Here is a 24186-nt window from a genome sequence, read left to right on the forward strand (position 1 = left end):
TATCAGAATTTGCCCCCTTCTCTCTGCAGCAACATGTGAACAATATTAACCAGAGATGAGACTATGTACAATGGGAAGGTTGGGGATCAGTGTCCTTTTTAAAATTAAAAAAACCTACTGGAATATTCTAATAAGAAAGCAGTTGGTATGTTTGCCATATACTGGTTCTCATAATTATAAGGAGGGAAGACTGTTGATCTGCCAAAAACTTTTACCAGGGCATGCAGCAGCACTTGCAAGGGTAGGAAACTCTTGTCCCTCTTCAGTTCTCTAACCAGATCTGCCCTTTCCAGGACTGAGTGATGACCCTGCTGGCTGACAACAGCTGTACTGTACTCAGACATACTTTTTATCCCTGTTAAGTTTCTGTTCCCTTTCATCTCAGTCATGTAGCTCCAGAGATCCACTGCTGATTGTTAGCAGTTATCACAATACCCTTGCACTTCTACTCGGCTTTGTAAGAGAGCATACGGAGTCCCCAACAATAGTGCTACTGTGATCCACTGTCTTTTTGGTGACTTCATTTCCAAGAGGAACCAAATCATTTCACAGGAAAACAGTCTGTGATTGACTCTGGTGTAGGGGATGCCAGCCCATCAGCGTGATAAGCCTCGGATAACAGCAAGAGGAATATCCTGTTGTTTAGTGCAAGCAATCCTCGCTACATGGGATGAACACAAAAAATGTGTAATGAGAGGTGAATAGATGGAATTATTCCAAGTCAGAAGCATTTAAATAAAGTCATTCTTAAGCTGTGGTCTGCACGCTAACAGCAGTGACAGCTTACAAGTTGCTCTTTTTTCTTCTTTGCATCCAAGTGAAAGAAAGACAAAATCGGATGGGAATTTGAAAGCAGAACAAAAGTAGCTGGGGTCAGAAGTTATATTTCACAAAAGCAAAAATAGTCATCACATGGGAGACATATCCTTGCTTACACGTAATTTCTCTAGTATCCTTTCCACATATAATTGCTACAGATCTGTACCACTGTAGAAATAAAAGAAATGAAACAAAAGTTCCTGAAGTAGTATAAAGACTATGGAAAAGCTGGGTTTAACATCAGAAGTGAAGAGCTTCTTGTTACTAATGCATATATTCACAGATATCTCAACCACATTTAAACAATTTTGTTTTCAATTTACTATAAGCAGTTGTTTTCAAAAGCTTTTTTATTTTATTGTGAATTAACAGCTCATCCAAAGCACAGTAGAGTCAGTGAAACGAATCTTACTGACAAACAAGTTTTGCATTAGGAAAGATTACTCTTCAATTAATACGCTGCTTTACAGCAAGTTGAATAATTTTCACCTAAAACTTTCTAGTTTGCAGAAAAAAAAAAAAGAAAAATTATTTCAATAATGTGACAAAGACACAGCAACTGTGTCTGCAACACTGACATAGCACAATGATTAGCACAAATTGAAAAGCCTCTGCAAATAAACAGCTGACATGACAGCAATGTCTGGAGAAAGTCATTGGTGAAATTCAGCTATCCAAGCAACTCCAGATATCAAGTCCTACTACTGTTTAGTGGAATGCTTTGCTCCATTGCATCAGATTATAGAAATTAAAGGAAAATTCACAGACCTCATGGGATTTCTATGTGATCATTCAAGGATGCCTTTCATGGGAAGAACATTCTGCAAGTTTAGAATATTTAAAGGACATTTTAGGTGAGATGGGAAGTTGTACACTGAGAAAGATGCTGTTTCACATGACTGATCCAGTTGCAGTGCTAAACAGAAATCTGAAGCAAAGCTTTGCTCTCCTCTCTAGCTACAGGTACAGCTTTTGTTCCTAGGATGAGTTTAAACAAACCAGGAAAGCAAGTGATGAAAAACAATTGGACTTTCATCTTAAAATACGCTTTGTTAAATTGTTTAAGAAATCATTTCAATTTTAGCACATTCATTTATCCTCATCTCCCCCATCAGAAACACTAGAGTAAGGAATTATGATCACTGGTGACCCAAGGTGACAAGGTAGGACTGCTGTGGCTTACCCAAAGTTAAAAACTTTTGAGACTTCATTGCTGTAGGCAAACAGTTACTACTGTCTGTGTTCCCCTCTGTGAGGAACCTGGGAGTTTCAGGGCTTGTATGCACCTACATAAATTAGGGATGCTCCATGTTTCCTACCTCCCAATGCAAAATCCCACCCCTCTTCTATGACGTTTTCCCAGGATACTCCAGGCTACATCTCTGCTCACTTGAAATCAGCTGCAAAGCCCTCTGTGGACAACAGTGACTACCCTAAAATGCTGCGCATGGAATTGAAGAAGCAAGGTATACCTGAGCCAGGCCACAGGAACTAAGTTTAAGTCTTGACAGAGACAACTAGCTCCAAAATAATTCCATCCACAACATCGACAGCATAAAGTACAGTAATGAAAAGCCAGCAAGGGTCCAGTTAAGCATAACACCACCTGGAAGGGCCAGGTTCTCCTATAAAGCTGTGTTTAGCACACACAGGGGATGTTTCACTCCTGAGCCTCTCCGAGGTGATTCCTGCAACATCTGGATCGCTCTGCCAACCGATTCCTTGGTTTGCTGGCTAAGGGAGAATAGAGGGAACGGTACCCTTGTAGGTTGCCAGTTGTGAATGATCTTTTACGATAGTCTCAAATGTAACCGTGGCTGGAATTAACTCGGAGGTTAAGAGCATGATTCACGGATTTAGAAGGATGGGCTTGGGACAGCATGGGAGTTGTAGCTTAAATCTCAAGTGATCGGTATGAGCTGCTTCGAACTACTTCGCAGCTAAAATAAATTTCTGGCAGCTACTTAGATTCATATTTCAGATTACAAATCATACAATAAAGACCTGAACAATTCAGGCATGTGGAAAAACTCATTCACGGTGAACAAAGCAATCTAAGCTTTGCCCTCCCATACGTCATGTAACTGTGCACGCAACAGCCGCACTCCTACAATGTGAGTGTTTTAGACTTCATTGTGGCATTAGTGGGAGACTGAAAAGGGAAAGTACCACTGAGCACCAGCCTCAACTTTTTTTACTATCCCTTAAAATACACGTCAATTCTTTGTGGGCTCTGCATACACACCAAGAAACCCCAGCTGCTCTCCAGACAGTAGAATAAATAGGTAAAGATAGGAAGGGAAGAAAGAGAAAATGCAACACTGTATACTGCAATAAAAGGCACCTTAAAGGATCTGTACAGTGCCAAATGATGCATAATATGAAAGAAAGGCACCTCCTGTCACCATCAGGTGCATGCTAACTGTACTACCTGGCTGCAGAGACAAGCTCGAGGCTTAGAGACAGTTCTGTGATACTTTCACACCCCACTATGAACACTGGTACCAGAAAACAAGGCTAAAGGGTTCTAAAAAAGACAGAAACTGCTATAAGAAACAGTCTGAAATAAATAAGCTATTTTTTTTTTTCCCCCCTTGAAAAAGGAGATAAAAGAGACTCCACTTGAAAAATGAAATAGGAGCAAGTACACTGCAGGAAAGTTAGGAATGCAATATGCAGCTGAACTGCGCCTTAAATTTGTTTTAATAAAATTCGAGATGAGAAGCCACAACTGCAATCAGAAATATACACTGCTAAGAACTGCACGAACAGCCCGAAAGCAAACATTCCAGCATCACATATTTTACTGTCTGTAATCAGGATGTGTTGACACCTCAGACATAGACTAGCAGTCCACCAACGAGCTGATGCACGGGGTAGCGTGGCTGCAATTAAATGGCTCCACAGCTCACAAGTTCACAGACGCTTATAGGGGGTTTGTGACATATTCTGTTTGGAGTCTGCTAACCTGGGAAACCTGCAGCCTGCTCCATCGTGCAGTGTGGATGTGGCCCAAGTAAACGAAATGTAGAACCATTTCCACCTCATTGATGAAGCCGTGAAACAGAAAAACAATTAATCTGCCTGGGGAAATGCAGGGACTCCAAGTCAGAGCTGGGAATTCAAGGTTCCCTGAGCCCCAGTCCAGGGACTGAATAACTTACCCGGCTTTCCTTTCCTTCTCATGACTAGGTGAAAGGAGTCAAGTGGTGTGATACATCAAAATTGTGCTGCTGAAGGAACACTCATTTCCAACACGGTTTGTTATATCCACAGTGCCAAAAGAAGGGTAAGCATCAATGGCACAGATCTGTTACCTAGGACATTCACTTTTGAATCTATTAATTAAACCTGCACACCCTACAGTTTGGTTTCTAAAAATCATTTCCCCTCTGATATCAGGAATCTAAACATGACCCAATTAGCACACACTTTTTGCTTTGGTTCAAGTAGGTGGAATCACCATTTATTTTTAACCTGAAATACTGTGACAGATCCCTACTTACAGTTCTGGACACCTGATGGCAAGGTTTCATTTTATGGCCTTAGACCTGAGTGGACATGAAAAATGAAATATTAAGCAAAGTGACTATCAGTTTGCCTAAATTTTTAAGGTACAAGACATTTCACAATAGGGACTCCCTACTGTCACTGGCACTGCAAAGCAAGACAGAAGAAAACCTGCGTGGCTGGAGAAGAACAAGGTAGTGCACAACACAGCAAGGCGAAGCAGAGTGAAGTGAGAATGACAGGCACTACAGCACAGGTCCCGTGAGGCTGAAATTCAAACATCGTGTGCCTAAGAAGAACATTCAGGCAAGAAAGAAAAACCTAGCTCTGGTCCATTCAGTAGCCAAAACAATTGCCTGCAACACTGCAAGCAAGTAGGCCAATAGAAGTTTGGTGTTTTGGGGTCCTCACATCTGCTTTTAGTCCATTGGTGTTTCAGGGCAATGTTGACTATTGCAAAACCAAAATCTTGGGCTGGTGAAAGCAAAGCTTTTGTCAGGTTCAGATCCCCATTTGTTCTGAATCACAAATGTGCTGCATATTTTCTCTTGTCTCTCCTTAACAACTGCTCTTGACACTGTCAAGGAGAGACCCACCAACACCTCCCAGGTGCACACAAAGCATGGCAGAAATCTAGGTGGGCACTCAACTCTTCCAAGGGTGCCTCTCCTTTCAAAAACACACCTGTAGGAGACTAAATAGCAAGGCAAGACCTGAGGCTGGGAAAACGCAGCTGAACCATGCTCTCACCCAGACATCTCTCATAAATACACTCCTATTCTTGCGTTCATCCTCTATCTCAGAAATCAAACTCCCTTTTGGACAGCATTTCAGTGCTCTGAGTTGTCCTGTCCAGAAAAGGTCCTTCTTCTTTACATTCCTAAGTTACTGGGAATTTACCACCACTCCTTGTCAGGCGCGCAAAACATCTGCCTTTAAAACAAAGCCCTGGGCACAGTTACCTGGTCCCTGGGCTTCTTCGCTGCCAAGATAAGTCAGAGCCTGGGTTCCCATGAGGAACCTTCCTGAAAAAGCAAAACCAAGGTCGGTTTGCAGCTTGCCAGGTTCCAGTAATAGCAGAGGACATGGACACGAGCCCTTGTTGCATACTCTCAAAGCTCCTCTCATCACCATCTCCCTGTGCTGACCTCTGCCAGGGCAAACTGGCAGAACAACCTGCAAGCTCTAGACAAGCACAGCCAAATATATTTGAAGATTCAGAGCCTATTTTCATGTATTATAAGAAATCACTTGCCTGCAGCTGCTTCCTTCGTGTCATATTTTCATTTCAGCTGGTGTTATTTGCATTTTATAGCTTCATAGTTGAATAAATTTAGTTAAAAATTTATTAACAGGCCTTGCTTCTATTTCTAGTTACCCTCCAGAAACATGTTAGGGAGCTGCAGCCAAAAAAGCCCGTACATGAATCTCAAAGCCAGATCTAATGTATAAGGTCAATTCCATTTCTACAGGAAATCAAACCCAGGCACTCAGTAACTCTGGATGTAGAGCCAGGTTTTGAACACCCGGATCCAGGGTCTTTAGATCCAGTTTTACCTCTCCATAGCAGGCTGGATGGAAATGTTGTGTTCAGGAAATGTTGGCTAGTTTGCATTCCTCTCCTGTTACACCAATTCCCAGAGCTCTCTCCCAGGATTTGACTCACGGTTTCGGATGCTATGCACTACACTAAATATTACAGCTTTCTCTTCCAAAACAATTAAGGTTTATGATTGCCTTGCTGATCAGCAACAGCAGGAGACACCTCTGCTGACAAAATCAACCTTTCAATTGTAATTATTCATATATAATTACACTGCCAAATGAGGCCCAGATAAAAAGGGTTCTTCTGTGGTAGGTGCTATCAAGTGAAAGTGTGGGCTTCTCTGACATCCCAGCCACGCAAAAACACTCATTTTCTTTCTCTCAAAACCTGCACGCATAGTTCCTGCAGGAATGGAGCGAGAGGCTATCTCAATGACTTTTAAAAAGAAGAGATTAATAATAATTAATAATAGTCTGAGAGGAAATGAAAGCAAGACTAGGGATGGATCCCTATCCCACAGTACCTTACTAATGGAGTTTGGAGTCTGTGGTGTCTCATCCTTCAGCGCTGATGGGCTATTTCCTTCCACATCTTTTCCTGCAACAAATAAATATGATTCAGAAACAGAGGAATTCTTTGCAAAACTGTGGCCTTAGAAGGGATACTGGTAAGAGCAAGCAAGAGAAGCTGTGATAAGCAGGAGCAGGCACACCAGGGTTACACAGAAGGATCTTGCAGAGCTTGCAATAGCCTGGATCCACATGCTTGGGCTATGCAACAAGTACCGCTTAAAAGTTAGGTCTGAAAACACTGTGCTAAACCAACATGATGGTTGCAAAGTCCAGCGTATGAGGGCTGGAAAAAAAAACAGAAATAAGGTTGCTTCTGCATTTTTAATCAGCTCCCTTCTGCGTCTGCATTATGATGCAGTCTTTAATTACATTACCACAGTCTGTTCTTTTCTTACATACCCCATGCCTCATTCAATGCACATAATAAAGGGAATTCAGTTAATAAGCAGCTATTCAACACATTTTCCTCCTGGTCAGTATCTGGCAACTATTCACAGATGCACTTGATAGCACGCTTTGTTTGACAAATAACAACCATGATCATAAAACGTTACAGAAGACAGAACAGAATTTAGACATAATTAGTAACACGAAATAAAAAAAAACACCACCTGCAGAAGATCAATATCTTCTGACCAAGTTATTTGTTGAAATAGGAAACATTTCCAATTAGCAAGTAGTACTTATGAACACTGTGACATTTTCCAATCATTGTAGAGATATATTTCCACTACTCAAATAAACTTGCAGTACATTATACACATTATATACTAGTATGAGCGTGTGTAGTCCTAGTCCAAGCAATACAATGTAATGATAAATTCTGTTATTTTTGCCAACTGTAATCACATCCTTACAGTAAAAGAAAGCATAGACCTGTTAAAAAAGGCAAAAACCAGCATCTGATGAGACTAGCTTTTTAGTGCCAAGACAGCCATTGTTATCCAATTGCACTGTAGTTTCCTTCTCAAAATTGTTCGCAATCAGAGTTTCAGAATACTGGATGCACTAAAGAAGCACCAAGACAGTGAAATAGAATCCATTTGTAGCACGCTGCAAGCATGAGAACTGTTAAAAATGTTTTTAAACATTGTGTGGACCAGTCTTGGAAACACTACCAAATCCAAAACCAGCAAGGGAAAATCCCAATTCTCCTGAGGTCAGCAGAAGTTGTTACAGATGTGTTGGAAGCCATAATGTCTCCTGGAATTTTCAGAGCAGCCATTTAAGAAGCCAAGCACCATTAGAAAAGCCAGCCACAGAAGCTTACTGAAAAATAAATATCCTCATGGCCATGTTCTGCACTTCCATCACGGGACGTGTGAGAGAACAAGCACGTCCCATTACAACCGAAACTGCAACTGTGCTACAGGGTTTCACTGGTAAAGAGACAGGACAAAACCCACGCCCTTTTCACAGGCAGGAACAGGCAGTTTGGTGCATCAGCTCCTAAGTTTAAGAAAATGCTTTGTGGGACAACTGTCCCTAGAAGGTGTTCAGCTTTCCACGTGGTGCCGAAGGGTGGTGGGAGTTCCAGTCGCGTTTCTCACCCTGTGGCACAGTGTCGCGCTGTCCCACACGCACGCAGCCGCGCTGGCACAGAAAGCCAACGCTTCCAAGCCTCAGAGAAGTGGGACAGCACGTGCGGTGCTCACATGGGGAACTGAAGCTGAGGAAGGACCCGCACAGTCACGCAGGAAGGCGGTGCAATAACAGGGAACCTGCATCTAACCTGTTTTTTTTAACTGTCACTCCTCTCCTTGTGACACCAAGCCCTAGATAAGGCGCTCAGAAACCTATTCTCCACAGGCAGGAGAAAATCCCAAGTGGCTGGATATTTGCCAGTCGCCTTGTGCTACCATGACAAGTGGGATGGTCACAAGCACTACTGTGCATGGATTAGGACCTGCATCTCCATCCTTTTCCTTTCTCTGATGGCTCTTTCCTCTCTGTAGCCCCCACTCTCCCTGACGGAGGCCAAGGAGGTTGGAATAAACTCGCAAAGCCATGTAGCTGCTTCACTTGTTTCCCATTAAGACGTTTTCTGCGCATGTGTGGGAAAGTAACATATGGTCTAAAGTTCCTATTAACTTTACTGTTAATAGGAATCAGCTGCTGCGTGCTCCAAGGGAACAGCATCTATTAGCATAACAGAATTCACATCCATTCTTTATTATGTCTCATTTCTTAAAGAAAGCTTAACTCCAAGCTGGTGTCCATACAAAGAGCCTGGACGTGAGATTTCTGCCTTCTCTCAGTGACACAGACAAAGGGGTTTGCAGCTGAACAACAAGATTTTTGGTGCTCCTGAGGTTCTGGGCCATCCTGCTCACAGGGTATTATGAAAAATGGGAACATGCAACATGTTTGCTTTCACCATACCATTTACAAGGATTCATAAAATATGTTTATGAAGAGCATATACTGGTTTCTTATGCCAAACACATTAAGCCTACTGGCACTTGTGAGGGAAAGGCTGTTTTTTGGAGGGGAGTTATCTTTGCTGTCTGTCTCAAGCAGCGTTGCTGCAGCCATGCGGAGGGTCAGAGCCAGCCCTTGTTTGGAAAGAAAACTTCATTGAAACCATGTGCAAGCTTCTCAAACGCTCGTACACATAGTTAAGTGCACAGAAAAGCCAAAAGTGAGAGTCCCACACTGTGCACAACAGACATAGCCGCCTCAAGAAAATAAATAGGAAACCACACAGAAACATAAAAGGAGCTAAATATCAACTGGCTATAGAAGCTCAAGTTCTTATCTCCCTGATCAAGAAAACATAATGCCCACAACAGAAACAGAGCTGCATCTCTCCTGACTTAAAGTGCTGGCTGCTAGCAGGGCATGCAAAGAAGGGTCCTCCACAAAGTAGCTCATAAGTTTTGCACCAAACAGTGGAAAATATTTTGGGAAGAGAATCAACGGTGCTTATGGAAACAGCCTTCACCATATCATGAAGAAAACTGCCAACATTCTAGCCTCGTCGTTACAGAACTGAATTACTGATACTTTCTTTTATCCCATTGTTGTCATGCATAGAAAAAATAAATATGTCGTTCCTTTCCAGAACAGTAACTATTCCTTTTCTTTGATTTTCTGTGGGCCATCAATCCTAGAGGTGCATTTGCCTTTCCCCATTATAAAGAATGACACAGCAAGCATGACTGATCAATGCTAACAGGAAGAAAAATAACAGGGTTATTGAGGAATTAATGATTAGCTCCACCCAGCATGAACCATTATTTTATAGGCTTTCTGATAAAGCATTTGGATAACTAAAAGAGGAAATAGAGGCTCTGATGTGTGGCAAAACTACGGCAAATAAATCCTGTTACTGCTCTAAATTTCAGCCACATGGCCCAATGTGTACACCAGGCTTAAATTTAGTTCCATGCATCTATCGCAGCAAAATCACCATATTCTTGAAAGTGCATCTCTGAGGACGCAGACAGGCTAATCTATATTTTTATTTAAAGCCACTGTGTGATCTTGCAGCCTAGTCAAAAAGAGAGATTCTCTAGAAGTTCTTTTAGCTACTCTCCCAATAAATTGCCTACCCTCTGAAAGAGAAAAGAGAGGAGGATTCTCTCCCCTTATTGCTACATGAAAGACAGGCATAGGCAAGGAACATGAATTCATGTCTCTCTAGTTTGTGAACTTTCTATATAGAGAAAATGTCTTCCTCAAATTTCTTTTAGTTATTATAATCATTAGCATATTTGCATGCAAGCAAGAGGCAAAAAGTCCAAAGTGCTATTTCAGATAGTGCCCTCTGCATTTCACATATGTTCCCTTTAAAAAAAAATGCTCTCGCTGAACCGAATCTCCATAGCGCAGCTTGCCTGAGGTGTAAAGTCTGTCACTCCCTTCTCACTGAATTATTTACTTGCACACCTTCGCCGTTAGAGGGCTGATCCCAGGTGTGGGTGCTGTGAGACTTGCAGCTCCAAGCACCTCACAACCCACCGAATTCCTGGCAGAAAATCGCCGGGCAGCACCCACCCAACACAATCAGCCCAGTGTCCTCACAAAGAAAATCTGCTGGGGTCGGGCACCAAAACATGGACCACTGGAAAAGCCTTCAGAACCGAAAGTTCATGTAACACAACGGAGAAAAATGGGAGACAGAGAAATATTGGATGCAGCTTATGGACGTAGACCTGTGGCTTATCTATGGTGGTAGCAGCACCCTTCAGAGGGCCAGGAGAAAGTTGGTTGATTGCACACAAGTCTCAGAGGAAAAACAAGGCAGAGCAGTGGCAAAGGAGTGAAAGGAGAACCCATCACGGGAAATGGCAACTGAATGTGAAGAATGACAGTTACTTTTTATGGGAAATGTGAGGAAAACAAAGAGACAAGGCAGCTCTGTGGGAGCAAGGAAAGAAATGAAAGGAGAAAAAAAAAAAGTAAGGATAGACAAAAACCCAGACTCTCTGCAAGAAGTCCCCTGGCTGAAGCAGTAACTTCTGTTTGTTTAAAAGGACATTCTCTCCTTTACAGACTCTTTGGCCTATGCTCTTCCTTTGCAATACAGAGGGCCACTGCCCTCGCTGACGCCAGCGCTGGAGGTTACTCAGGAGAACTGTGCAGCAGAACAAAGCTCCAGCGTGGCTCAGGGCACTTGTTCTGCTGAGCCCAGCAAAGGCTGTTTGGTCCAGCTGCCAGCAGGGATCAAGGAGAAGCAAGGTGATGGGCGAAGCTGAGGAAGAGACAAACTCTTCCAGCTACCTCCTCCACGCTGAAGCTCTCAACTTTCCCTGGTTTCTGAAAGATTACAGCACTGAAATACCTCTGTGAGGAAGTCAGTAACTTTTTAGCACTGAAAATCCTGGTAAGAACTGAAGACTGGGCAAACTCTAAGCTAACACCATCTCCCCAAAGCAAGGGGAAGTGACTGCAGCCTGAAAAATCAGCCCTTCGGCTCCCAGGGATAACAGAAGTGAAACAGCTGTTTCCTTATCACACATTTGTACAGACTGTACGTATGGGCAGCTAGCCGTTCAGAAGTCCCTACAGGTTTGAAACGTATGAGATTTTAGGTGTCCCATTTTAAGTTGTTGTCAATTTGATTACCAAAAGGTCGTTGAAGCTTCCAGCAACCTCAGTGACAGCCAGGATTAGTCAGCACTGCTGAAAATAGGCTCCTCACTGCCTTGAAGCAGACACCCACAAATAGAAATACCTGCAAAATCAGAGGCCCTTGAATCCTTTGCACTTAAAGACAATTAGCTCAGGAAACCCAGACCTGGTTTTGCTCTACATCTGTAAAGCCCAGAGAGTCCGTTGGGTGTTACATCTACATGAACACTGAAACCTTTTGACAGATGCTATGTTCTTTCTCTAGGTATCAGTGTTTTGAGAGCTCACGAAGGTGCTGTGAGGTTTGATTATTTAGCACTGACATGGCAGCTGCAAACGGCAGCTCTACAAACTTGTGACTGTTCCCTGAAGCACTTGTTTACAGACTGGAACGGAAGCATTGTTTGCAGACTGCAATCAAGGAAAGACTTGAATGTTTATTGTGAGCAACAAATTCTGAAACAATAAAATGAGTTCTATTTCCTTCAAAAAGGGTGCTAGGAAATTCAAAGCAAAGAAGATGTAAAAAGAATGCTTAAATCCAGTCTGCCATTCACTGCAACCCGTCAAGATTCCTGGTACTCGTAGTGCTTGCAGATATTTACAGAACATCAACCTCAGAAAGTCTGCTCTTGTAATATTTACCCTGGGCTCTAAATTTGAACAGGGAAGCCTGCCATTAAACATCTGTAAATGAGGCCAGTAAATCTTAAATGAGTCCAACGCTTGGGGTGAAAAACATCAAGAGCCTCAACATGGAAGTGCCCAAAATCATTTTTAAAATGTAAGGCCATGCAGTGTTCAAGCAGTTCCAAACCCCAATTTTGATGCTCTCCATTCCCATTTAATGCCATGGCAATGAAAGACAATAGCACCATGAAAGCAGCACTGCCTGGGATCCAGTAACACCTGTGTTGCAATAGCTTCTCTCTCTCTTTCACATTAACTTGTTTCTCTTTGTTTCCCGGCAGGGTGCTAAAATATCTACTTGCAGTCAAGCACCTGAGACAGGCTACTTTCTGCACTGACACACCAGAAACCAACCTGGGCTGAGTGGGTAGATGTCATTGTCGGCCCCAAAGAAGAGATTGCGTGTCAGCTTGCGAGGATCGACCTTCTGAGGGGTGGACGAGGCCGGACAGAGGGAGAACCTGCGCCGAAGAAAGTTCTCCTCCTTCATGGCATGAGCTGTGGGGGTTTTCTGAAAAGGAAAGATAGAAATAACAGTTCATCTCAAGACACAGGAAATCAGTTTCACACCCAGATGACTCCGCTGCTTCAAAGCCACCTAATCCTATGTAGCGTGCCGGATCTTTTTATAGAGTGCCAGAAGGCTATGCAGAAAAAAAAAAAAAATAAATATATTACTTTGAAGCTACAATTACTGATTTGCTGACTCTCAGTATTTACAAACTGCAAGGAAGCAGGACACTGTTCCTTGGTGAATCCATGCGGTATAACACCCTCCTACCTGCAAGATTCTATCTATGATAATAGCTACTTACTGGGTCTATCCAGTGCACAGTGGCTAACTTGCTTTTTTTTAAGCTTTTGGAGTCTCTTTCATACATGTAACTCCATTGCTGTCGGCAGAGTTACACCATCTCCACAAAAATCAACATTTAAGCTGAGCTGCATAGAGGAAGACGAGCTGCATTGGCTGCAGAGAGCAACAAGCGGGGATAAAGCCAGTGTCACTCCTGCCCTTATTTCCAATTACAGCACATATAAATAATTTTGGTTTTCTTTAAAATAGCATTTAGATCAGCCTTGCAGCTTGATCAGTAAGACAAACCTTGCTGCTCCGTGAGCGTAAAGAACAGCATTTGCCTCCCCAAAAGCCTCCCTGATTCCCGTACAAGAGCCTGGTGGTACTGTGCTCTTTACCACCACTTGGCTAACACATTAGACTATCCTGGCTGGAATTAAAGGTTTCTTTTATACCCATCCAACAAGCAGTTCTTTCTTACCCATTACAAACAGATATTATGAGTGTCTCCTTCCTGAGTTACAAGCTTTATTCTCTCCCCACGTGCAGCCAGAGGCAGGGTTCTGGCTAGCAGAAAGAAGCATTAACCCAGCCTTTGGGTGGGCATTACAGACTACAAGTTCTGCTGCTTCTCTGGAGGACAGTTACTGCAGTAAGAAACACCCTTTAGGATAGTACATGCTTTCTGAAAAGAGCCTCCAAATTTTCCCATCTCTTTTAGGCTACTGGGAAAGCAAAGGGGAAAAAGTTTCCTGGAGACGCAGTGCAGTTCAGGAAGGCAGGACCAGCATCCCTGTAAGGTGATCTGTGTGGCACTAGGTGGAAAACGGGCTGATTAAGGGCTAGAACACCCTGCCCTGCCCTTCCTGCTCCCAGTACCACCCCAGCGCTTGCGCCGGCCCAAACACCCCAATTTCATGAGGAACCCTCAGCAGCCTCTGGGAGCTCAGCCTTCGCAGCTGAGACACCGCATGGCGGGGTGCCACGAACGTGTCCCAGTGTGAGAAACTCCCCTCCTGTGTTTCATCTGAGCTCTGTCCCTCCACCTGCCCCACTAATCCCTGTAGAAGTCAGTCCCAATGTTTCAGGTTTTTTCATTTATTTACACAGCAGGCTAAGCTAGCTGTGATTTCTAAGGTGAGAAAGAATCTGCTCCTTCTTTCCCGCGACAGACAGCCTCAGTGCCCAAGAGCTTAATTTGATCTAAACCAGTCTGGACTCCAACAATAAGCACGGGTCACCAAAACCACTTTGAGCAGCAGATGTTTCTGAACCCAGCTCAACACGCCGGGATGGGCGAGCCACCAGATGCGAGGGTCTGCAACATCCAAAAAGGGGCTAATTAAAAAGTCTCAAAAATGGGACTCCCTCAGACCACACAGCTGCAATTTGACAGGGATGCATGTCCCTTGCTGGGCCTGTGTCATCCGCGAAGGATGAATTACGGTCTGTGCAGTGCTGTGAGGACACAACATTCCCTAAAAGCCCTGTGTGTTATGACGTCCCACCCAGTAAAGTGGTTGTAATACACCAGAGAATCAGCAACAGTGTTTCACCATAACCACTTCACGTAACTCTCGGTGAAAGGCTTTTATCGGAGCGCCGGGACACTGCGCGCTGGAAGGGGCTGCTGAGGATGGACCCTCTGCACGGCGCCTCGCACGAGGCTGTGTTTCAGGCTGACGACGTGTGACGACAGCCAAGTGAAATGAGATGGCTGCAGCGCTTTCCACTTGCTGCTGCCCTACCACCTGTCAATTCAGCTGCCCGGAAAACTGCCCTGACAACACACATCCGGGCTCAAAAGTCCCCAAGTTCCCATCGCAGCCAGTGGCATCTCTGAAGCAGCAGGTAATAGAATCATAGAATCATAGAATGGTTCGGGTTGGAAGGGACCTCAAAGATCATCTAGTTCCAACCCCCCTGCCATGGGCAGGGAAATCCTCCACTACACCAGGTTGCCCAAAGACTCATCTAACCTGGCCTTGAACACTGCCAGGGATGGGGCATCCACAACTTCTCTGGGCAACCTGTTCCAGTACCTCACCACTCTCAATGTAAAGAATTTCTTTCTTATATCTAACCTAAATCTGCCCTCTTTCAGTTTAAATCCATTGCCCCTTGTCCTATCACTACATGCCCTTGTAAAAAATCCTTCTCCAGCTTTCCTGTAGGCCCCCTTTAGGTACTGGAAAGCTGCTAGAAGATCACCCCGGAGCCTTCTCTTCTCCAGGCTGAACAGCCTCAACTCTCTCAGCCTGTCTTCATAGCAGAGGGGCTCCAGCCCTCAGATCATCTCCGTGGCCCTCCTCTGGACTTGTTCCAGTAGCTCCATGTCCTTCTTGTGTTGGGGACTCCAAGCTGAACACAGTACTGCAGGTGGGGTCTCACGAGAGCAGAGTAGAGGGGCAGAATCACTTCCCTCGACCTGCTGGCCACGCTCCTTTTGATGAAGCCCAGGATACGGTTGGCTTTCTGGGCTGCCAGCGCACATTGCCGGCTCATGTTGAGCTTCTCATCCACCAAAGGATGTAACTTAGCTACCTAACATTTAGCCATGTAAATAATCCTTTTTTTGCATGGATACTCTTGATTGCATACAGCTGGGTGGGGAGAAGATGCAAAATTAAAGCTAACTTTAAAAAAGAAGAGACAGAGAGGGAGAACGCAGCTAGTTACGTGTCTGAAAGCAAAATAGTTAAAAATAATCCAGGTCTAAACAGCTGGGTTTGGAATGCTAACACTGAGCTATTTTCTGCCTTTGTTCCCAGAAAGGCCATCTCAACTCTCCACCTTTGGAACTGCTCATAAGTGGCTCGGAGCAAAACCAGATCTGTGGGATACTCCCCCAAAAAGCAGTGACCTAGCAAGGCCGAGCCGATCATGCAGGAAGGCATTCAGAAATTCCAGGTCCATCCAGTGCCAAGCAGGCTGGGGAACAAGGTACAAACATAAAACATCTGTCCACCAGGCTCTTATGCCCTGCTCTCATGGTGAAGACTATTCTTAACAGGGTAACAAAAAGGCTGCATTCAACATAGAATCACAGAATGGTTTGGGCTGAAAGGGGCCTTAAAGGTCATCTAGTTCCAACCCCACTGCCATGGGCAGGGACACCTTCCACTACACCAGGTTGCCTAAAGACTCATCCAACCTGGCCTTGAACACTTTCAGGGATGGGGCAGCCACAACTTTGGGCAACTTGTTCCAGTGCCTCACCACCCTCACAGTAAAGAATTTCTTCCTTATATCTAACCAAAATCTCCCCTCTTTCAGTCTAAAGCCATTATCCCTTGCCCTATCATTACACACCCTTGCAAAAAGTCCCTCTCCAGATTTCTTGTAGGCCCCCTTTAAGTACTGGAACACTGCTATAAGGTCTTCTTGGAGCCTTCTCTTCTCCAGGCTGAACAATCCCAACTGTCTCAGCCTGTCTTCATAGCAGAGGTGTTCCAGCCCTTGGATTATCTTCGTGGCCCTCCTCTGGACCCACTCCAACAACCCCATGTCCTTTTTATGTTGGGGGCCTCAGACCTGAATGTAGTACTGCAGGTGAGGTCTCACGAGAGCAGAGTAGAGGGGCAGAATCACCTCCCTCGACCTGCTGGCCACGCTGCTTTGGATGCAGCCCAGGATACGGTTGGCTTTCTGGGCTGTAAGCGCACATTGCCAGCACACATTGAATATTGTCAGGTCAGCATCATTTTGTCTCAGCAATACCACGAGCCACATCAGTGGCGAACTTCCACCCAGCTCACACTGATGTTGATGGCAAAATCCTCCAGACACTGGAGCAAGAGCAGGCTGTATACCGGGTCGGACATACCAGGACACAATTTCTTTCAACTGCAGGTATATTTACTATGCAGAGAGATCGATGCTCCAATGTTTCCCTCACCTATTATTTCACGCTATTCAACCACAGAATAATTGACAGGATTATTGTGCTGATGCTCTCTCATTCCCACACTTATTTAAGCTTTACGGCAAGAAATATGGACACACTGTTCAGCTGGGAACAGTCACTGGGCAATTACAAAGGAAAAGACTCTTCCCAAGTCCACATTTTGCTCTCACTCTTCTCTTACACATGTTAATATAAGCTTGTGGCAGCAGCTCATCTCTTTTTGAACACAAAGATCAATTTAAGTAAGTTCCTCTTAACTGGGTCCTTGCTGGCAGAAGACCTCCAGTGACTGAAGCTCCCTGAGAAGCAGCAGCGGCGATACATCTGTCAGACACACATACAACCATGAAACATGCCATGTCATCAACATCCCAGCCTTTTTCTCAAAGATCATCTAACATTGCATTGCTCCAGTTCACGGGTACAGATCTTTCCTACATTTGACCCTCATCCAGATAGGCTCTTATGCCATCCACATTTTCGTGGGCTTCACTCCAACTAGAAGCTGACAGCAGCAGAGCCTCTTGTTCAGTGCACTATATGGTGTGCGTGCAGTTCAACTTATTTTTCCTTTATTTTGGGTAAAAGAGAAAAATTGTTGGCCTGCAGTTCATTCCCTGAGATTGCACCATCTTAGGTTACCATGACTTTTTTTCCGAGAAAGGCTAAGATGGACAGACTCAGCCTACAAGATTTTACCTCGTTATGCAGTGCAAAGTGCAGCACAAAATCATACAAAATTACTTTTATTTTTGCATTTTAGGGCTTTTTTATACATCAGACAGCTTTTTCCCTGGTGGGAGAAAATGCAATTCATGCTATTAGGATTCTATAATACACCTGAAATATTTGGCTTCATTTCCAAAAGATATCTGTGTGTGTCTGCATCTGTATCCATCCTGTTTTATCCTCCCTCCCAATGCCTTTTGTACCATTGGCAAAAGTCAAGGAAATCCAACAGGCGTTACAAAACTTGAAAATATTAGCTTCTCAAAAGTTAAATGAAAATCAATGGCTAAAGAAAGGAGGGAAACTGTATCGTTGTTCTCTGAAAGAAGGGCAGTACTATGAATACAGCTATTACCAAGCATCAATGAATCCAACACAAGCCACAAATCCGTAAGAAAATGAGGCTTCATTAACTCACTTACTCAGAGAGTTGCTTCTAATATCTGTCCGTAAACATCTGCTTTTCTAAGCTGGCTTCAAATTACATAAAGCTCCTAAAAGTTGTAGGGGATGCTGAACAGTAGATGCCAGGGACAATTTTCCAAAGGGATGTAAGAGGAAGGTGGGAGGTGTGTTCAGTGTTTTTCACAACAGGGCTCTTTAGACACCTAAATAATCCACCCTCTGCCCAGAATCACCTGTGCGAGACAGGAAGGTGTGAAGGGTTCCAAGAATATAGCGTTGTACTAAATCTACTTTTATACTATTAGTGTGTGATTATCTAGAAAACATACAAACAATCACTGGTGATGAAGTATCTGATGAGAAATAAGCAACCAGTGCTTTTGAGCCTCAAATCTTGCATGGCTGATTTGAGGACAACATTGTTGTTCTGAAACCCAGATCTACTTCTAAATCAGTATTTGGAGGTTGCTTCAGGATATGGCAGATGCTTCACAGAAGCCAATTCTGCGGGGGCTTGGGGAAGAGAGAGAAGGTAAAAATCAAAATTAGGCCAGAATTGCAGAAGGCCAAAAATTGCCATCACGTTACCAAATGTTTCACATAACGCGAGGCAACAAATTTCATCCACTGCTCCTGCGTTCCCTCCAAATCCAGAAGATGAGATGGAGAATTGCCTAAGACAGACATCATGTCTTGATTTGAAGATGTCAACTGATGCAGAATCCGTAAGCTCTTCACTCGAGCTCTTCTATGAATTTATCTGGTTGTTTGCCTTGGCAGATTTAAGTACCCTGAAGTTTGCAGCTCAGGTAATTTCTGGCCTTCTGTTCTGTACTCTTCATCATAAAAACGAAGGAAAGGTAATACAGAGAGCACTGACAGAGCAGCTAAACACAGTATTTTTCAGGATTGCCCCTTTTGCGTTGACAGCTCTCTAAGCAGTAATGGGCCAGTAAATGTGGGCTGCTCGCTGGAGCTTAAATAGGAATAAATAATTCATCAGCAAGAAATAAACTTCTTGCTAACCCTGTCTTTGAGACCACTTTATCTTTTAAAAACGAAAATACAGCAGATGAAAACTCTGCGTCAAACCCCCATGAAACACAGGACAATGAAAGTGGTGAACTTCACAGGACGCAATTGCCTAACGGGACTTTCACTCCCAGGCAGCTTCAGGAACAGCCAACAAAAGAGCAATGGGGCAAGAATAAAAGTTATTTTATCAGCAAGCCTTGTGCTTGCCCTTAAAGCGAACGGGAACTGCCAGCGCTCTCCTCTCCTGGCACTGGACCTATTTTGGGTGAAGGCAGCGACTAACACACTTGCAGGCGAGCAGTGCTGGTGCAGAGACACCTTTCATACGGCTGCTCTGCGTTTTAAGCCTTTTGTGCTTGCTGGGAAGATAGTGGCAGCTTTCAGCTTCGGGCCCAAAGGTTTTGGGGATGGAATTTTCCCGGCTCCATCTTCAAATTTTCTAAGTTCCTGATATATAATTACCACACAGCTAAACACTGTGTGGACATTATGCTGCCCCTACCCACTGCAAACTGGTGGGTAGGTTGGTTTGCTTGCTCTCATTTCCAGTATTTTAAATAGATTGGAAATACGCACATCTCTATAAATAGTTAATTAGGGGTTTCATATAGTCAAGAAGGCTGTGCTAGTTAGGAGGGATCTTAATTTATTCAAGGCTTGTTTCAAACAACCTCTTCTTTTTCTGGTCACTAAATATTTCCCAGAAATCAAATTAAACCGTATTTTGTATTCACAGCAGTCATTCACTCCAGAATCTACATCAATAAGGAAAATTAAATCTAAAGGTACTGACATTTCCTGATTCAATTAACCCTGAGGAGGTAAAAATTTCATGAATGAAAAGAGAAGGCAAATTGTTAGCAGATACGTTTCTAGCAATTACAGTCCTGAGTATTCACAAGGAAAAGGAGCAGCAGAGATCCTCAACAAAGGTAAATTATTAGTTCAGTGGTGCACTGGTGATTTACAACAGCTGAAGAATTACAATCAATTCAGAAAGTCCATGAAATCTGTTTCTGGAAGCTATTCATAAAATACTTATGTATAAGATAGGTAACTGGACAACCAACCCCCTACTAACCGTTAAATAAAACCTGATACAGTGAAAAATGCCTGTGCAGGCAATTTTTTTCTCTCTCTAATCCATGTTTTTTGGTTAGGGATACGGAAAAACACACGTATTACAGCTGACACTGAATGTTTGGGGCTTTCATGCTGTTAGCTGGAACCTGAAGCAATGAAGCTTCACAATAAGTGTCAGTTTTTCCCGTTAATTATTGAGGTCAGCTATTTCTCTGTGGTGCTGGCAAAGGGACCTTTCCTCACCAATGGTGGTCTCTGGTTTGCTCCTCCTAGACCACATCCTGCTCTACTGGATCCCAAACCAGCCCCAGCAGCTTGATGGAGTCTCACTCTTTCAGTCCTTCACGCACTCCAGATGAATACACGGAAATGCTGGTACTGCAGGAGTGCTCCGGACTGCCATACCCTCTGCCGCATGCCATATCACCCAGCTTGACAAACAGTCCAGGCTGAAAAATAAAATGATGTGGGTTGCTGAAGACACCCATCTCCAACACAGGAACAGAGTTAAGGAAAGCTAAGTTTATAGACAGCTTTGTTAAGATTATATGCAACAGGCAGGATTTCTCCCAGCTTCCTCGGCAAGCTCAGGAGCGTCACTAGTTCATCCCTACAACCTAAGGACTGCAGAATCCTTAAAGCTGCCTCTTCTGTTCTGTTTTTGTGGAAGATGCCTACTACAGCCACCCCCAGCAATCTGCTCTTGCTGTCTCCGAGAACAGAAGAACAACCTCTTCTATCGCCTTCTGCTTCTCTGCCTGCCTTTTCCTGCACTGGGCAGCAAAAATTATGTAGTAATCAGGAGACAAAACGATTTCCTCCCTTAATTCTCTGTAAGATGTCTTGATTAATGTTTCCTTTGTATACACCAGAACATTTGCAGCTTTAGGCACACCAGTAGCACTTACACGCATAATCTTCTCACAACTAATCTCTCTCCACGGTGAGCATTACGTACAAAGACCACAAACAGAACAACTACAGGCAAAACCAGGCACTGAATGCCTATACCGAGGAGAAAATAATCCTAGGTCATTCGTTTTAGGGATCTCTGTTTAACTCGGGACTAAGAAATTTGAAGGTAGGGTCACAAATGTCAAAATATTTTTATCTGACATGTAGGAAAACCTCATCTTCAGAATCACCTCTGGTTTGGATAAACATCTCCTGTGAGCAAACACCAGCCCATCACTAAAGCCATGTTGTGTTTGAGAAAGGGATCACTGCAACCTTACGGCTTAGAAATGGGCATTGCAATAAGTATTAAATACACAATCCTCATATGTTTTTTTTTGTCTTAAAACACTTGCAATTTACTCTGTAAACATTTTGCTGGAGATTTCTTCCGACTAAGGATATCGAGCAGGTCATTGAAACGAATGCTTAATGATTTTTACATCCACCTCTTCTGCATAACAATCAATTTACAGTTTAAAGGGCAGAAGGCTATTAATTTAACAAAGCATATGAAATTTCCCACTAGCACGGAGGGGCTTCTCCTGACTTAGCAATTTCACTTGTCTTTCCCCCTGCTAACTGCACAGATCATACCTCACTTGCTGTAATTACAAGTAGTACATCAACATTAATTACGTCCCTGGCAACAGCAGGTGCGTGCAGAATTGAAGGTTTTACCCATACTGTCAGAAGAACGAAAAAGTCCCCAGCACTCCGTGAAAGAAGAGCAAGCATCTTTCCCGCAGACCTTTGCCTTAGTCCCCCACTTTATTTTCAGTAAATCATACACTGCATAATCGCCTTTAGGACCTGATTTCTGAAGGCATCTCTACTGCATAAAGCTCATGCAAAGGTGTTTTCTTGAAGCACCAATCTATGCAGGAAGGTAAGGTGCTTTCTTTGAATCCTCTTCAGCCCTTTAATCCCATGTTCTAATATATTCAACTGAAGACGATCAAAAGGAACAGCTGTTGCATACATCAAGCACCTGAATGCTTATCCATCTCACCAAATTTTTGTTTACCATTATTTGTTACTGATATCTCTAGTTGGCATTGTTTTAAGCAGGAAAATAAAGTCAAGATGCAGATTAGCAAAGACTCCCCACCAAAACATAATGTACAACCAAGCACACGTGCAATGTATAGGGAGAAATGTGCCATCACAGATCACAATTGACCTCCTGATGCAGTTTTCATAATACACTAGCCAAGAAACTCCAGTAAGGATCCACTTTGAAACAAACTCAGGAATCCGATTTGTGCCTCTAAATTTTCGTTCATCTAAAGTTTCATATAGATCACATGTACAGAATTCATGTTGCTATCATAGCTGCTTCATGGCAGTGAACTCAAGAGGCTGTTTGAGATATATTTACATCAAAATTAAGGTGTAAGACCAACTCAGGCACACATACATAAACTACCTTTGAGCTAGCTAGCTGGAGTAGGGCTAACAGCGTGGCCACCGTAGCAAGGCATGCAAGGTAGGCTAGAAACTGTATCTGAGAAATCAGGCAAGAAGCACATGGCCAGATCATTCTCAAATCTGTGCTGAGGTCTGCTACTGAGCAAGCTTGTTCAAGTGCTCAGGTAAGCAGATATAAGCCACCATCACACCTCACTTGCAACACAGACAGCCCTGCAGTCCCTGCTGCCTGCACTGGAAGCTTGGGCACAGCTCCTGGCCAGCCCACAGTGACCTGGCAGTGCATGCCCGAGCCAAAAGGGAACACTCCCTTTGACTTCCACGCATGCGAGGCTCAGGCACAGAGACACAGTATGCGGTTAAGCACTAAAAAAGGGTGTTAAAAGCTTTGTGCTAGTTAAGGAAACAAGCACTCGGTTATGAATTTCAATATAGATAGTACTAGGTCCAAAGAAGACTGGACATATGACTCAAAAAACGTCCACCTGAAAAGCAGATTTGAAGTGCTCTGCTTCCTTTTTATTGCTGTTATTAATACTGTTAGCTCATCCACCAGTGACATCTTTTGTTTGAGGCACACTCTGAACACAGTGTCTCCAAGGCTGAGCATTTCAGGGAGCAAGTCTCTGAGTCCCGTGAACAGTATTAATGAGTTGCATAATTGTAAACCACATCCACCTTTGACACATTGAGCTTTCCAGTAATTATCCACAACTCAGTACACCCGCTACTCTGGCAGCGGATATCCCACAGCCCCTCCGTGCCCTAAAGTTTTTTTACGCACGCTCATTGTTGGTTAATACCTTCTGATGACCTCCCATAAAATCCTTTTAAACTGTAGCTCACTAGCTAAGAGAACAGCTTTTTAATAACCCAGTTTTTCTAGTGGTACCTTATAGGCTAGAGACCCCAGGCCGTGGCAAGGATCACCCTGATGGAGTCACCATGACCGTTCTTGGGAAGAGGGAGCCTGGCCCCACATGGCATCTGCTGTCTCCACTGCCTGCAGGAGGGCTCTGACGAGCATCGCCCTTTACAGGGGGCGAGAGGATTTGGGATAGGCCCAGGGCAGTGAGAGAAGTATTGTATCAGGTACAAGGAAACATAAATGAGAAATTCACTTAGTTGCTCTACCTAAAGCTCTTGGAGATTTAAAGCCATGACAAGAAGACATGACTTTGGACAGGCACGCAGTTATGTCATTTGCAAGCAGGCCACATCTTCAAGGTCAATTCTTGCCTTGATATTTTTCTTTAAAAAGAACATATTAAAGAGCATCATTACAGCCTCATACCACTATCTAAATCACATAATGAGATCATATTCCCTTTTAATGGAAGGATCCTACTTCAAGCTTTAATGACATTTAAAAAAAACCCAGACTACTGCAAGCCTCACTGATGGCTTTCTATGATATCCACCTCTGCCTTTATATAATTAAATCTAGAAAAGATTGTGCCTTGGGGCTACACTCCCACCACACAATTACAAGGAAATACCAAGCTAATTTTAAGGCCTGCTTTCATGCTTGATACTGTCCTCCTGACATTATTCCCTTGTTAGTGAAATATTGCCCCCTTGTAGCAAAGTAAAACAAAATCAGCCTTATATCTCAAGTCCTGTTGAGCCA

General features: G+C 43.6%; 1 protein-coding gene across 3 annotated transcripts in view; it reads right to left on the reverse strand.

Moving 5' to 3' along the window:
• Window positions 1–12718, reverse strand: part of OSBPL5 (oxysterol binding protein like 5) — a 61223-nt gene extending 48505 nt beyond the window's left edge. For 2 of the 3 annotated variants that reach the window (XM_086613028.1, XM_086613027.1), the window contains exons 1-3: window positions 12568–12703; window positions 6394–6472; window positions 5683–5686 (exon numbers count right to left, since the gene is read on the reverse strand). In XM_086613028.1, the coding sequence (XP_086469154.1) occupies window positions 5683–5686; window positions 6394–6472; window positions 12568–12703 (219 nt within the window). Of the gene's footprint in view, window positions 1–5682; window positions 5687–6393; window positions 6473–12567 lie in introns of all 3 variants that reach the window. The other variant, XM_086613029.1, reaches the window with a different exon arrangement.
• Window positions 12719–24186: the final 11468 nt, after the last annotated feature.

This window comes from Tauraco erythrolophus, chromosome 6, assembly GCF_009769465.1.
Source record: "Tauraco erythrolophus isolate bTauEry1 chromosome 6, bTauEry1.pri, whole genome shotgun sequence".
Lineage (NCBI taxonomy): Eukaryota > Metazoa > Chordata > Aves > Musophagiformes > Musophagidae > Tauraco > Tauraco erythrolophus.